At 42.6% G+C, this 15,824-nt stretch overlaps 1 protein-coding gene across 1 annotated transcript in view; it reads right to left on the bottom strand.

The window, feature by feature from the left end:
• Positions 1-1,499: 1,499 nt before the first annotated feature.
• aars1 (alanyl-tRNA synthetase 1) overlaps positions 1,500-15,824 on the bottom strand; it is a 55,359-nt gene continuing 41,034 nt past the window's right edge. Inside the window, exons 17-21 of the mRNA XM_078211143.1 lie at positions 14,222-14,335; positions 11,229-11,348; positions 3,099-3,185; positions 2,882-2,995; positions 1,500-2,021 (exon numbers count right to left, since the gene is read on the bottom strand). Coding sequence (XP_078067269.1) covers positions 1,836-2,021; positions 2,882-2,995; positions 3,099-3,185; positions 11,229-11,348; positions 14,222-14,335 — 621 coding nt within the window. The 3' untranslated portion in view covers positions 1,500-1,835. The remainder of the gene's footprint in view (positions 2,022-2,881; positions 2,996-3,098; positions 3,186-11,228; positions 11,349-14,221; positions 14,336-15,824) is intronic.

Below are 15,824 nucleotides of genomic sequence, written 5' to 3'. Positions count from 1 at the left end.
TTCTATTTCATCCCCGTTGATGTAGACAGGAGCATGTTCTCCACTAAGCTTCCTGAAGTCAATGACAATCTCCTTTATTTTGTTGACATTGAGGGAGAGATTATTGTTGCCATACCAGTTCACCAGATTCTCTATCTCATTCCTGTACTCTGTCTCGTCATTGTTTGAGATCTGACCCACTACGGTGGTGTCGTCAGCAAACTTGAAAATCGAGTTGGAGATGAATTTGGCCACACAGTCATAGGTGAATAAGGAGTATAGTAGGGGTATAATAAAAGAGCTTACCTCCTTTGAGGTCTTGTACTTTAATTTCTTAACTCCAAAAACTATAGGACCTCAAACCTTTCAATGCCTTAGCCACTGGTTCTAACATGAACCACAACTTTTAACTGCTTTCGTTTGTACATCACACCAAGCGAACAACTGGGAGTGCATTTGAAATTATGGGAATAAATTTGAGTTACCAAACAGCAAAGAAAGAACAGGACATTAACAATGAGTGTCACATTTTAGAGTACATAATTTTACCCAGAGAATTTTGATAGTATTATTTTAATATAAATCATATCAATTAAGTTTTACTCTCCCCACAGCTGCTTCTTCCTAACCTGAGTGCTGCTAGCATATTCTGTTTTTAAAATTCTCCACGTTTGGAGGAAGGACTGGTTAGCAAAGCAGTTTGAGTAGGTTGGGCTTGTACTCATTGGAGTTTAGAAGAGTGAGAGACAATCTTATTGAGACATATAGGATTCTCAGCGGGCTTGACAGGTCGATGCTGAAAGGTTGTATCCTCTTGGGGGAGAGTTTAGGACCAGAGGACATTATCTCAGAGTAAGGGGTTTCCCATTTAAAACAAAGGGGGAAATTTCTTCTCTCAGATTGTAGTGAATCTGTGGAATTTTTTAGCTCAGAGGGTTGTGGAGGCTGGGTCACCAAGTACGTTCAAGGTTGCGATAGACAGATTTTTAATCAGTAAGGGAATCAAGGGTTATGGGGGTAGGTCATAAAGTGGAGTTGAGGATTATCACATCAGATCAGTCATGATCTCATTGAATGGTGGAGCAGACCCGATGGGCCAAATGGCCTACTTCGGTTCCTACATCTTATGGTCTAAGTATCACCTCCATTATCGGAACAGTGTGGCATCTTTGAATTTCTCTATTAAGAGGAGAGTTACTGAATAAAATTGAAAGGAAGTGAGATTTACTATAGATGTTTGTATTTGCGTTCACTCACAGTATAGAATAAGCTAGCTTTCTATTCAGCCGTGTTTCACCAAAGTGCGAATCAGTCTATCCTTCAGAAAATATATGGAGCCACAAGTGAGATTACAATATCCAGTTTATATAATAGAGGTTTCATTATTATAGTCTCTTGGAGAATGCTAACATATGACTAGGTAATGAGAGGCAATGGTAACCTGATCAAAACAGGCAGCTAACAAGAGACTAGTGATTTTGAATATGAGAATAATGAGCACACAGAATCTGTAACCAGTATTATGGTAAGCTTGTGCATGAAAATGTTATTTTTAATGATTTAGAACAACTTAGAAGCACAAATTTTGTCATGACCATTCCCTTTTTAGACTCCATTAACAATTGACTAACTGCAGGCATAGTAACAGATAAGGATTTAACATAGATGATCAGTTACATATTATTCTATTGATTTATCCAGACAAACTTTCATGGTTTTAATATCAACAGGCAGCATTGCTACGTCACCTGGTAGGGAATATGACCATTTCAGCAGCAGCTCTGACACCACAACAGAGAAGCCCCTGGCCTCCATTGGACGGTCTTTCAAGTGATAGTTAATTGCAACTATTTAAGTTAGTTTTTGAGGCCTCCTATTTTAAGCTCAGCAAACTCAGTTGCCAGCTTCAGTGCTTTGTCGAGGCTGTTGATGTTTTTTCCTGTGGCCTGGGCAGACATGTCATTTCCTCCTCCTCTTCCATCTAGCAAATCCAAGATGTGGTTGACCCAATCACCGGCTTTCAAATCCCTGCTTACCACTTCCTGAAAGGTTAAATGTAAAAAGGGAGAAATAACACACAGATAGAAGTCAGTAGTGTGCTGATTTTTAATCACATTGCAATTGCACAATGTACAGCAGTGTTTGAACTTTGGAGGCAATGCTTCCTCCGCTGGCCTGATTGTAAAGGCAGTGAATGACTTACCCATGCAGACAGAGGAAGCAACTTCAATACCTGATATAATATCAGGCATGATCTTAATGAATGGCTGAACAGGCTCAAAGGGTCGAATGGCTTACTCCTGCTTGTACATTCCTATGGTCTATGCTGAATTAGTTGGTCTCAGCTGAAACAAGTAACTGGGATGCAATAATTGGAATCAGCTCCTCTTGACCAGTGAAGAAAACCCAGAGATCTCTTCTTAAAATCTTTGACCAAGCCCATAGTCACCTGTCCAATATTTGTGTGTCTCAGTGTAAACTAAGACCATTGCTGCTGTATTTTCCTTTATCCCTATTTACTCTGCTGCTATGATGTTAACACAGTAAGAAGTTTTAACAACACCAGGTTCAAGTCCAACAGGTTTATTTGGTAGCAAAAGCCACAAGCTTTCGGAGCCTTAAGTCCCTTCTTCAGGTGAGTGGGAATTCTGTTCACAAACAGGTCATAAAAGCCCTCTTTGTGAACAGAATTCCCACTCTCCTGAAGAAGGGGAAATCTAATCTTCATTAGATTTCAACCCGTGACTTTCTTCCACACATCCATTATACATCCTAACTTTTAACAATGGTTGAAATTGCCTGACTGAACGTGTTCAAGAAAAAACTCAGTTCCAGGCTAGATCCAATTGTCTCTTTAAACAAGAAACATTGCCCTTGTCAGCTTTCAAATATCTATGATTACCTGGGGCACCTGGCATAAGCATGTGATCGTTCCTGCATCGCTGTCCACAGCGAACAGCATAGCTGCTGTCTGAGGGGATTGTGTCTTAAATAGTTTGAGAGCTTCATTCAGCGCCTGGAAACATCACAACAAATGGTTAGGCACAGTACTATCTAATCCCAAAAATGAAGCAGCAATTAAATACAGCTATAGTTACTGTTCAGAATGTTTTCCTCACCTTGGCTGGTGCCCCTGCCTCCATTTCCATGACCACCAGGCGTTGGTTTGGATTAGTATCTATGAACTGCTTCGTCTTCTCCCGTACCTGACAATGAAATCAACAAACGTAAATAACACTCCAATTATTTGTTCCTTCTTCGCACAGAAGTGATTATTCACTGTGGCGAAGGATTCAAATACAAGGACATCACGTTCAGAATTAGAATATTTGAAGGATGAAAGTGAGATGAACAACAGTGCATCATATATCTAAGCCAACACCAAACCACCTATTTCCATCTCAGCCCGCCCTTGCCTCAGCTCGTCTGTTGCTGAAACCCTCATCCATGCCTTTGTTACTTCGGGAATTGATAACTCCAATGTACTTCTGGCTGATCTTCCAGATGCTCCACCTTCATAAACTTGAGCTCATCTAAAAATCTGGTGCCCATTTCTGAATTCTCAAATTGAAAACTTTCATCACTGTTTTGAATTCAATGATTTCTATGATTTCAATCTATGGGCTAGCTCCAGGCTATCTCTGTAGCCTTGCAATCCTTGGAGATCTTTGCACTCCTCCAAATCTGGCTTTTGCTGCATCTCCGATTTTAACTGTTCCACTATTGGCAGCCAGGTCTTCAGCTGTTATGGCCCTAAACTCCCTCTATCTCTCTTTCCTTTTTTAGAATGATGTTCCTTAAACCTACCCGTTTCTCCTCATGTGGTTCACTGTTACATTTTGTTTGATAGTGTACCAGTGAACACCTCCAGGTGTTTTCTTAAACTCTCATGGGATGTGGGTTTCGCTGACAAAGCCTACATTCCTTCCTAGTTGCCCTTGAATTGAACATTTCAAAGGGAATTAAGAGTCAACTACATTGCTGTTGGTCTGCAGTCACATGTAGGCCAGAACGGGTAAGGACAGCAGATTTCCTTCCCTAAAGGACAATGGTGAACCAGATGGGTTTTCACAAAAATTAATGCCAGTTTTGTGGTTACCATTACTGAAACAAGCTTTACAATTCAGATTTAAATTCCACCAGCTGCCATGCTGGGATTTGAACCCATGTCCCTAGTGCATGAATACTCATTAAAATAGCTAGCTACCGGCATCCTGTCAAGCTTTCCAACCTTGGGTCACACCAGCATGAAATTATATCAGTCTAAAACCCAATTGCTAAAGCGTGGCATGCACAAGGTAGTCCTCTGTTCACAACAATCTTTGAGATGAGTGCAACAAAGCCTGTGATAGTGCTGTGCTGCTCCTGATGCGCTGTTCATCATTCTGTTGGGGCGGACCAGTTCTTGTCCTCTGTCTCCATGCCGAGCTGGTCTTCATGGACAGCACTATGCTGCTGGACCCATGGACTCTTCTGCGTCACCATCTTGGTTCAGTACTGCACCTGGGGCTGAGGAGTACGGGGATTTCCTTGCCATTGGTGCCAATCACTATTGTCAATTTGGACAGGACTATGCTGTGGGACTAATGCAGCCATCGCAACAAAGATCTGAAATTTGACCGAGGGTAGATTGCAAGGTGAGGCTGGGCAAGAAGGTGGTTGAAGACGACGAACAATGGAAAACAGAGGAAAGACCGAGAGGAGGAAAGCTCGACTCAGACAAGGCTTCATGAAAAGCTCACAAACAAGGGGTCAAGGAATACTACATGATTTGCCGGATGAAGATGTACAAAGACTCCAGATCTGGTGGTTGAATCGAACAGCAGACTTCTCAATTCTGCTAGCCTTTTTCATCAAGGTTACTGAGATGCTGCATGGTCTGGTGCAGACAGATGGGCTGGAGAGAGTGATATGAGTGCTGGACTGGTGTTTAAATATGGCACCAGGACATTTGAACCCGTCAACTGATGAATCAGCTGACGGCATGTCAGGTGACTCGGAGGGTGACACACCCGTACAAAAATAATAAGGTTCCAAGCTCAGAAGCCGGTGCAGGATCCTGCCATTCTGGCCAGTGCTGCCAGATTTGCCCGTCAGCGTACCTAGTCTCAGGAACAGATTTCCACCCCGGTTTCTGATGTTGGTTGAAGGAAAAAATGTTTGTCGGAACACTGTAAAGTGTTATCTAAACATGGAGCTTTCATGTAAAAGATAGCAGCTCCAGCAATGCGGCACTCTCAGTACTGAACTTCAATAGCCTAATCTATTTCTTCAAATTCTGGAGTAAATAAGATACCAGGATAGGATATGAAATCAGAAGTTTGATTTGATTTATTATTGTCACATGTATTAGTATACAGTGAAAAGTATTGTTTCTTGCATACTGTACAAAGCATACCATTCATAGAGAAGGAAAGAAGAGAGTGCAGAATGTAGTGTTACAGTCATAGCTAGGGTGTAGAGAAAGATCAACTTAATGCGAGATAGGTCCATTCAAAAGCCTGATGGCAGCAGGGATGAAGCTGTTCTTGAGTCAGTTGGCAAGTGTCCTCAGACTTTTGTATCTTTTCCCCGATGGAAGAAGGTGAAAGAGAGTATATCTGGGGTGCGTGGGTTTCTTAATTATGCTGGCTGCTTTTCCGAGGCAGCAGGAAGTGGAGACAATGTCAGTGGGTGGGAGGCTGGTTTGAGTGATGGACTGGGCTACATTCACGTCCCTTTGAAGTTTCTTGCGGTCTTGGACAGAGCAGGAGCCATACCAAGCTGTGATACAACCAGAAAGAATGCTTTCTATGGTGCATCTGTAAAGAGTCGTAGCGGACATGCCAAATTTCCTTAGTTTTCTGAGAAAGCAGAGGCTTTGATGGGTTTTCTTAATATAGTGTCGGCATGGGGGGACCAAGATTGTTGGTGATCTGGACACCTAAAAACTTGAAGCTCTCGACCATTTCTACTTCGCCCCCATTGACATTTTTATTTAACTCACTCGTGGGACATAGGCATCACTGGCTGGCCAGCATTTATTGCCCATCCCTAGTTGCCTTCGAGGTGGTGGTGGTGAGCTGCCTTCTTGAATCGCTGTAGTCCATGTTCTGTGGGTTGACCCACAATGCTGTTATGGAAGGAATTCCGGGATTTTGACCCAGCAACTGTGGATATATTTCCAAGTAAGAAGTTTAACAACACCAGGTTAAAGTCCAACAGGTTTATTTGGTAGCAAAAGCCACACAAGCTTTCAGAGCCTTAAGCCCCTTCCTCAGGGGAGTGGGAATTCTGTTCACAAACAGGGCATATAAAGACACAAACTCAATTTACATGAATAATGGTTAGAATGCGAATACTTACAGCTAATCAAGTCTTTAAGATACAAACAATGTGAGTGGAGAGAGCATCAAGACAGGCTAAAGAGATGTGTATTGTCTCCAGACAGGACAGACAGTGAGTCTCTGCAGGTCCAGGCAAGCTGTGGGGATTACAAATAGTGTGACATGAACCCAATATCCCGGTTGAGGCCATCCTCATGTGTGCGGAACTTGGCTATCAGTTTCTGCTCAGTGACTCTGCGTTGTCGTGTGTCGTGAAGGCCGCCTTGGAGATCGCTTACCCGAATATCAGAGGCCGAATGCCCGTGACCGCTGAAGTGCTCCCCAACAGGAAGAGAACAGTCTTGCCTGGTGATTGTCGAGCGGTGTTCATTCATCCGTTGTTGCAGCGTCTGCATTGGGGAAACCATGCAGACGCTGCGACAACGGATGAATGAACACCGCTCGACAATCACCAGGCAAGACTGTTCTCTTCCTGTTGGGGAGCACTTCAGCGGTCACGGGCATTCGGCCTCTGATATTCGGGTAAGCGTTCTCCAAGGCGGCCTTCACAACACACGACGGCGCAGAGTCGCTGAGCAGAAACTGATAGCCAAGTTCCGCATACATGAGGACGGCCTCAACCGGGATATTGGGTTCATGTCACACTATTTGTAATCCCCACAGCTTGCCTGGACCTGCAGAGTCTCACTGGCTGTCCTGTCTGGAGACAATACACATCTCTTTAGCCTGTCTTAATGCTCTCTCCACTCACATTGTTTGTATCTTAAAGACTTGATTAGCTGTAAGTATTCGCATTCCAACCATTATTCATGTAAATTGAGTTTGTGTCTTTATATGCCCTGTTTGTGAACAGAATTCCCACTCACCTGAGGAAGGGGCTTAAGGCTCCGAAAGCTTGTAAGGCTTTTGCTACCAAATAAACCTGTTGGACTTTAACCTGGTGTTGTTAAACTTCTTACTGTGTTTACCCCAGTCCAACGCCGGCATCTCCACATCATGAAGTATTTCCAAGTCAGGAGGGCGAGTGGCTTGAAGTGGGACTTGCAGGTGGTGGTGTTCTCATTTATCTGCTATCTTTGTCCTTCTAGATGGAAGTGGTCGTGGGTTTGGAAGGTGTTGTCCAAGGACCTTTGGTGAATTGCTGCAGTGCATCTTGTAGATAGTGTACACTGCTGCAACTGAGCGTCAGTGGTGGAGGGATTGAATGTTTGTAGATGTGGTGCCAATCAAGTGGGCTGCTTTGTCCTGGATGTTGTCAAGCTTCTTGAGTGTTGTTGGAGCTGCACCCATCCAGGAAAATGGGGAGTATTCCATCACACTCCTGACTTGTGCCTTATAGATGGTGGATAGGCTCTGGGGAGTCAGGTGGTGAGTTATTAGCCTCTGACCTGCTCTTGTAGCCACTGTGTTTATGTGATGAGTCCAATTGAGTTTCTGGTCAATGGTAACCCTAAGGATGTTGACAGTGGGGGATTCAGTGATGGTTACACCATTGAATGTCAAGGGGCGGTGGTTAGAGTGTCTTTTATTGGTGATGGTCATCGCCTGGCATTTGTGTGGCGTGAATGTTACTTGCCACTTGTCAGCCCAAGCCTGAATATTGTCCAGATCTTGTTGCATTTGAACATGGACTGTTTCAGTATCTGACAGGGGCATGTTCTCCACTACGCTTCCTGAAGTCGATGACAATCTCCTTCGATTTGTTGACATTGAAGGAGTGATCATTGTTGTCACACCTATTCACCAGATTCTCTATCTCTTTCATGTACTCTGTCTCGTCATTGTTTGAGATCCGACCCACTACTGTGGTGTCATCAGCAAACTTGAAAATCAAGTTGGAGGGGATTTGGCCACACAGTCACAGGCGTATAAAGGAGTATAGTAAGGGGTTGAGGACACAGTCTTGTGCGGCACCAGTGTTGAGGATGATCATGGAGGTTGCCTATCCTTACCGATTGTGGTCTATAGGTTAGGAAGTTCAGGATCCAGTAGCACAGGGAGGAGCCGAGTCCCAGGCCACGGAGTTTGGAGATGAGTTTCGTTGGAATAATGGTGTTGAAGGCTGAGCTGTAGTCAATAGGAGTCTGACGTAGGTATATTTGAAGTATAACCAGGCTCAAGCTACAACTGGCAGCACCGCTGGAGAGGAGGAATGAGGGGTGCACCTGATCTGCGAAAAAGGGTCAGATGATCTTTTCTGGTTCTTAAAGTTTCTTTGCAAACTGATTCCTATTACCACTTTGAGGAGCTAAATCAACTGATGGTCAGTCACTCAATGAGGGTGGAGGAAATAAAACTGCCTTCACTGTTAAGTCTGTGTCTTTATAAGCTCTGTTTGTGAACAGAATTCCCACTCACCTGAAGAAGGGGCTTAGAGCTTCGAAAGCTTGTGTGGCTTTTGCTACCAAATAAACCTGTTGGACTTTAACCTGGTGTTGTTGAACTTCTTACTGTGTTCACTGTTAAGAACAGGGGTCAAAATCTGTGTAGATTAATGGAGAATGCCCTCGCCAGATAGGTCCAAGAAAAACAGGAAATGTAAAAACATCTAAGTTATCAATACTGATGCTCTAGATTAAGCCTTGCTGAGTGAAAGGCCAATAATCAAGTGTATGAATTGTGTTTAATTTAAGTAAGTGATGGACATTAATTAAGGTTTCACTTCAGCAGATATAAAGAGGTGTGTTTGAGTTAGGAGGGAATGCAAATAATACTTCATGAGTTTATCCCAATCAAAAAAAGGGATTTCACAAGAAAGGCAAACTCCATGGTTAACATAGGAGGTCAAGGATAATGTTAAATTGAAAAGCAGGATACACAAAATGGCAAGGGATACTGGTGGACCAGAGGACTGGAAAGTTTATAGGCTCCAGCAGCAAAGACTAAAAAGTTCATTAGAGGGGAGAAAATGAATTTTGAAAGAAAACTTGCATGCAGTATTAAAACAAACAGTAAGAGTTTCTATGGATATATAAATAGGAAGCGTGTGGCCAAGGTAAATGTGGGACCTGTACTGAACGAGGCTGGTGAATTGATAACAGCAAACAAAGAAATGGCGGCTCTGCTAAAAATCTTTTTGCATCAGTCTTCACCATGGAAGACATTGTAAATATCCCCAAATTATCAGATGGGTGATTTCAAAAAACACAGCAGAACTTACAACAATCCCAATCACAAGGGATAGAGTATTAGAAAAGCTCAAGAGGCTAAAGGTGGATAAATCACCAGGACCCGATGAACTGCACACTAGGGTTTTAATGTAAGTGGCTGTAGAGATAGTGGACCCATTGGTTGAAATTTTTAGTAACTTGCTAAATTCCAGGAGGGTACCAGAAGATTGAAAAACAGCCAATGTGACACCCTTATTCAGAAAGGGAGAATGACAGAAGGCAGGGAACTATAGTCTAGTTAGTTTAACATCTATTATCAGCAAGATGTTAGAGTCAATAATCAAAGAGAAAATAGCTAATCATTTAGGAAAGCAGAATATAATCAAACCTATTAAAAATGGTATTAGAACAAGTCATTCATGTTAGCCAAATTTGCTCAAATTCTGTGAGGATGTAACAGAGAGAATAGATAGAGGGAAACCTGTACATGTAGTGTATTTAGATTTTGAAAAGTCATTTGACAAGGTTCTGCATAAGAGGCTGGTACATAAAATACCATAAATTGCAATTGGAGGAAGTGTGTTAGCATGGATTGAAAACTGGCTGTCGCATAGAAAACAGAGAGTTGGAATAAATGGGTCCTTTTCAGATTGGAAAGATGTAACTAATGGAGTAGTGCAGGGATCAGTTTTTGTCCTGCAATTATTCACTATTTACATTAATGTCCTGGAGGAAGGAACAGAATGTAAGGTTTCCAAATTTGCTGATGATACGAAGATAGGTGGAAGGGCAGGTTGTGATGAGGATATTCTGATTCTGCAAGGGGCATAGATAGATTGGGTGACTGGGTGAAATCCTGGCAAATGGAGTTTAATGTGGGGAAGTGTGAGGTCATGCATTTCAGCGGGAGGAATCAAGAGGCAGATTATTATCTAAATGGAGTGAGGCTGCAGGTGAGTGAAGTACAGAGGGATCTAGGTGTTCTAGTGAATGAATCACAAAAAGCTAGCAGGAACGTCCAACAAGTAGTTAAGAAGGCAAACGGCATTTTGGCCTTTATTGCAAAAGGATTGGACTTTAAAAATAGGGAGGTTTAGTTGCAACTGTACAGGGTTGCTGAGACCTCATCTGGATTACTGTATACAGTTTTGGTCCTCTTACCTTAAAAAGGATATAGTAACATTGGAAGCAATCCAAAGGAGATTCACCAGGCCAATTCCTGGGATGAGAGGGTTGTCCTATCAAGAGAGATTAAATAGCGGGTCTATATTCCTTGGAGTTGAGAAGAGTGAGGCATGACCTTATTCAAACATACAAGTTCCCAAGGGGGCTTGACAGGGTGGATGGTGAGATGTTTTCACTAGTGGGAGAGTCTCAAACAAGGGGACATAGCTACAAGATAAAGGGTTGGTCATTTAAAACTGAGGTGTGTAAAAGTTTCTTCTCGCAGAGAGTGGTGAATCTTTGGAACTCTCTGCCCAAAGTGTAGTAGAGGCTGGATCATTAGAAGTATTTAAAGTGGAGGTGAATAAATATCTGATAGATCAAGGAATAGAGGGCTATAGGGAAAAATGGCACAGAAAAGGAGCTGAGGCTGGCATAGGTCATATTGATTAGCAGGGCAGGTTTGAAGTTCTGGTGGCCTACTCCTGCTTCTATTTCTTCCAGTACATGATTTACCAAATGGCTTTCTGGGATAGAACATCCACTTGGGATTTATGAGCAAAAGCATCAGCGTTTCCATAAATAGAACATTCAGTGACTTTTCCCATCCTCCATGAGGCAGTAACTCATAATGGATTTGATTACTCACCTTCTTCAGCAAGTCAGCTTTGCGGGCTCTGTCTAGATCATCCATAGACTTCTTTAACAACTTCAGCTTGTCCCTCAGCTCATCCTTCTGCCACTGAGGAATGACTGCAGCACTAATCGTCTATAATTAAAAAGACACAAGGAAATTCCATATCATTAACTATAGAAATTACTTTCTATGTTAAAGGATCCGTGAATCATAATTTAAGATGGGTTTCTCCCATGGTCCACCTAACAGAGTCAGAGTGGACCTGCGGGAAACAATTGGGAGCAAAGGTGTGCCTAAGCCCACAGATCAGAGTGCAGCTGTATAGTTTTGGTCCTCTTACTTGAGGGGGGAAGTAATTGATTGGAGTCAATGGAGGTTCACTGGATTGATTCCAGAGATAAGGATTTTGTCTTACAAAAACAGATTGAGCAATTTAGGCCTATACACCCTGGAGTTTAGAAGAATGAGAGGAAATCTAATTGAGGTGTGCAAGATGATAAAGGGGAATGATAAAGTAGACGTGGAAAAGATGTTTCCCTTGTAGGGCAATCCAGGACAAGAGGTCATAGTTTTAGGATAAGGGGTGGCAGATTTAAAACAGAGATGAAGAGAAATTATTTTTCTCAAAGGGTTGAGAGTCTGTGGAATTCACTATACCATGGGGATGTGGGGACTGAGTAAATGTAAGGAAGAGATGGACAGATTTTTAATTAGTAACGGGTGAAGGGTAATGGAGAACAGGCAGGAAGATGGAGATGAGGCCGAGATTAGATCAGCCATGATCGTATTAAATGGCAGAGCAGGCTCAAGGAGTTAAACTGCCTACTTCTGCTCCTAGTTCTTATGATTCTAGCCTACCTGGGAGTTGAAATGGACTTGTGGGAGACAGTTGGAAGCGCCGATGCTTGGGGATTGGAGTGCAGCCTAACCTACCTGGGAGTTGAACGAGAGCAGCAAAGTGCATCATTTCAGCTGCACTGAGTCAGCACGTGCTTAATTTGAAGAAACTGAGTGAAAAAAAATCATTTGGGACATCATAGGAAACTAATAAGTTGATTTGCTGGTAAGTGCTTATTCTAAGGAACAGTGCATTAGCTTAGGACAGCTGAGTTAGGGAAGATCTATAAATGAAAAGAACTAAAATTTTAAAATATCTAAAACACAGAGCAATATAATTAGGAAAGTTATAATTCTTATCTGTAGTTGGTACTAGCAATAAGCACAGTAAATTGTAGCATACACAGGAATTATTTGAAGTTAATTACGAAAGTAATTAAATCAACTAAATAACGTAAGTAACAATGGCAGGAGAGGTGCTGTGTTGCAGCTGTGGAATGTGGGGTCTTCTGGATGCCAAGGCAATCCAGAATACAAACATTTGCATAAACTGTCACCAACTAGAGGATTTCTGGATCAGGATTATTGATCTCGAAGCCAAGCTGCAGACATTGCACAATATCAGAGAGAGGTAAGAAATACCTGGACACTGTACCAGACAACGGTCACACTTCTTAGAATAGGGTGGTCCGCTATGGTCAGCGGTGAGGGATAGGAGGATGTGACCATGAGTTAGGTAAAGGGAATGAACAGAAAGTAGTGGAGGAGCCTCAGATTTTGAAATTGTCTGTGTTTGAGATACTTGCAATTTTTGTGTACAAAAGCAAGATCTACAGGGTGGATGTTCAGACTGACCATGACACCATGGTATAGGCAGCCATTCAAGCAGGGCACAGTATAGAGTTTTAAAGTTGATTTATTAGTGTCACAAGTAGGCTTACATTAACACTGCAATGAAGTTACTGTGAAAATCCCCAAATCGCCACAATCTGGCACCCATTTGGGTACACTGAGGGAGAATTTAGCGTGGCCAATACCCCTAACTACACGTCTTTTGGATTGTGGGAGGAAACAGGAACACCCAGAGGAAACCCACGCAGATACGGGGAGAATGTGCAGACTCTGCACAGATAGTGACCCAAGCCAGGAAGCGACCCTGGGTCCCTGGCACTGTGAGACAGCAGCACTAATTACTGTGCCACTGGGGGATTGACATAAATTCTGTACTTAGCCCCCAGTTGCCTTTCCTTGCTTCCTGGATAGCCATTCAAAATCAACATGACAATGTTGCAAATTCAGTGTCCTCGGACCCTGAACCGAGTTTCAAACTCCAACCGTCCAGTCCATTACCAGGACTGCCAACATCTACATAAAAATTATTGCCCATCAGCAAAGCCTCCTCAAACCACATTCATGACAACTCTACTTTTCCAAAGCTCTCCTGACTGGGTCCCAACCTCAACTCTACATAGACTTCAACCCACCCCAACCTCAACTCTACATAAACTTCAACCCACCCCAACCTCAACTCTACATAAACTTCAACCCACCGAGATCAGCAAAGACCATAGTTTATCCTGTCCCAAATTTATCACCTCTTCCCTTGCCAACCTCCACTGGCCCCCATCTCTCAACACAATTCGTGGGAGATTGTGCTCGTGTCCCCATCACCCACCCTGCTCATCCATGTCTCTGCAATCTCTTCCAGTGCTACGCTGTACAAGAACCCTTTGCTCTTCCAACTCTTGTTTACTGCATGCTTCCTCCTGCCAATCTACCACTGTTAGCATCACCTTCAAATAATACTCCTACACTTTGGAACTCTCACTAAACATTTCCAGCTTGCTGAATTCCCCTCCATCTTCAAATCAATCCTTAAAACCCATCACCTTAACAAAGTCTTGGACACTGCCATAACTTCTCACCTCTGTCAACCCTCAAGTGTCTTGGGACCTTTTGCAATGTAAAAATATTTTCCAAAGTTAGTATGTTGATCATCCAATTGCTAGCACATCCATAAAGATGCCACAACCTCTCTCTTTAAATCATTCTAGGGGTTCCATATTTGTTTTTCAAGTTTAATTTTAAAAATGTATTCTGAACTCTATATTCAAACCAATTTTTAAAAATATATGAAGTTATCATGTAAGCAGAATTCTTGAATTTACCTCTGTGAGATCTGCAATCTCTTTTTGGATCTCTTTACTGGGAGACATCTGGACTTGGACCTTTGATTCTAGTGCAACAAGAGATTTCTGCAACGTGTCTGCCTTTCTGAGTGCCTATAAAAGACAATGGCATTCAAATCATACAGGCCTTGCAACAGAATTAGCATATCCAACAACCGGTACAACTCCATTAATTGGCACCAACCAAGGATGTGCAGCCACAGATAAGGTGTGAGAGAAAGAGACAGAAACAGTCAAAATCTGCATGAGATGAATACACAAAACAAATTCCCTAAGAGGCAAAGAGAGCACATAAATGAGACAGACTACATGAGAGACACAGAGTACGTGCAATGGATGGATAACTTGTACGAGACAGAGAGCATACTTGGATACACAGAGCATGGTTTAGGCAGAAGCACAGAGAAGATGGAGCATACAAGAGAGACAATACATATAAAACAATGCACAAGAGTTAGCATGAATAAAATGGCAAATGGAGTTTAACTCTGATAAATGTGAGGTGATTCATTTTGGTAGGACTAATTTAAATGTGGATTACAGGGTCAAAGGTAGGGTTCTGAAGACTGTGGAGGAACAGAGAGATCTTGGGGTCCATATCCACAGATCTCTAAAGGTTGCCACTCAAGTGGATAGAGCGGTGAAGAAGGCCTATAGTGTATTAGCTTTTATTAACAGAGGGTTGGAGTTTAAGAGCCATGGGGTTATGCTGCAACTGTACAGGACCTTGGTGAGACCACATTTGGAATATTGTGTGCAGTTCTGGCCACCTCACTATAAGAAGGATGTGGAAGCGCTGGAAAGAGTGCAGAGGAGATTTACCAGGATGCTGCCTGGTTTGGAGGGTAGGTCTTATGAGGAAAGGTTGAGGGAGCTAGGGCTGTTCTCTCTGGAGCGGAGGAGGCTGAGGGGAGACTTAATAGAGGTTTATAAAATGATGAAGGGGATAGATAGAGTGAACGTTCAAAGACTATTTCCTCGGGTAGATGGAGCTATTACAAGGGGGCATAACTATAGGGTTCATGGTGGGAGATATAGGAAGGATATCAGAGGTAGGTTCTTTACGCAGAGAGTGGTTGGGGTGTGGAATGGACTGCCCGCAGTGATAGTGGAGTCAGACACTTTAGGAACATTTAAGCGGTTATTGGATAGGCACATGGAGCACACCAGGATGATAGGGAGTGGGATAGCTTGATCTTGGTTTCAGATAAAGCTTGGCACAACATCGTGGGACGAAGGGCCTGTTCTGTGCTGTACTGTTCTATGTTCTAATAAGATGGAGTGTATGTACATAAGATAGCATAAGATACAAAGTGCATGCACAGGAGAAATGGAAGTTATGAGCGGTTTAAAATGTACACAAAAAAAACAGCATGCGAGGTAATGACGCAAAGAGATATAAAAATTGCTTGGGTTTTCGAGTACCTTATGACAAGATTTTGAAAAATTAAAAGTAAAATCCAGTTCCCTTTTCTCCTCTCTCAAGTTGTTGACCATTGGGAGATGCAGTTCCTTGAGGATCAGTACCTTACCCAAGTGGCCATTCTTTATGCATGAGTTTAGAGCAGTGAGTATTAATATA

The sequence above is a fragment of the Mustelus asterias genome, chromosome 4 (genome assembly GCF_964213995.1).
Source record: "Mustelus asterias chromosome 4, sMusAst1.hap1.1, whole genome shotgun sequence".
Lineage (NCBI taxonomy): Eukaryota > Metazoa > Chordata > Chondrichthyes > Carcharhiniformes > Triakidae > Mustelus > Mustelus asterias.
This window is presented reverse-complemented; position numbering and strand designations above follow the sequence as displayed.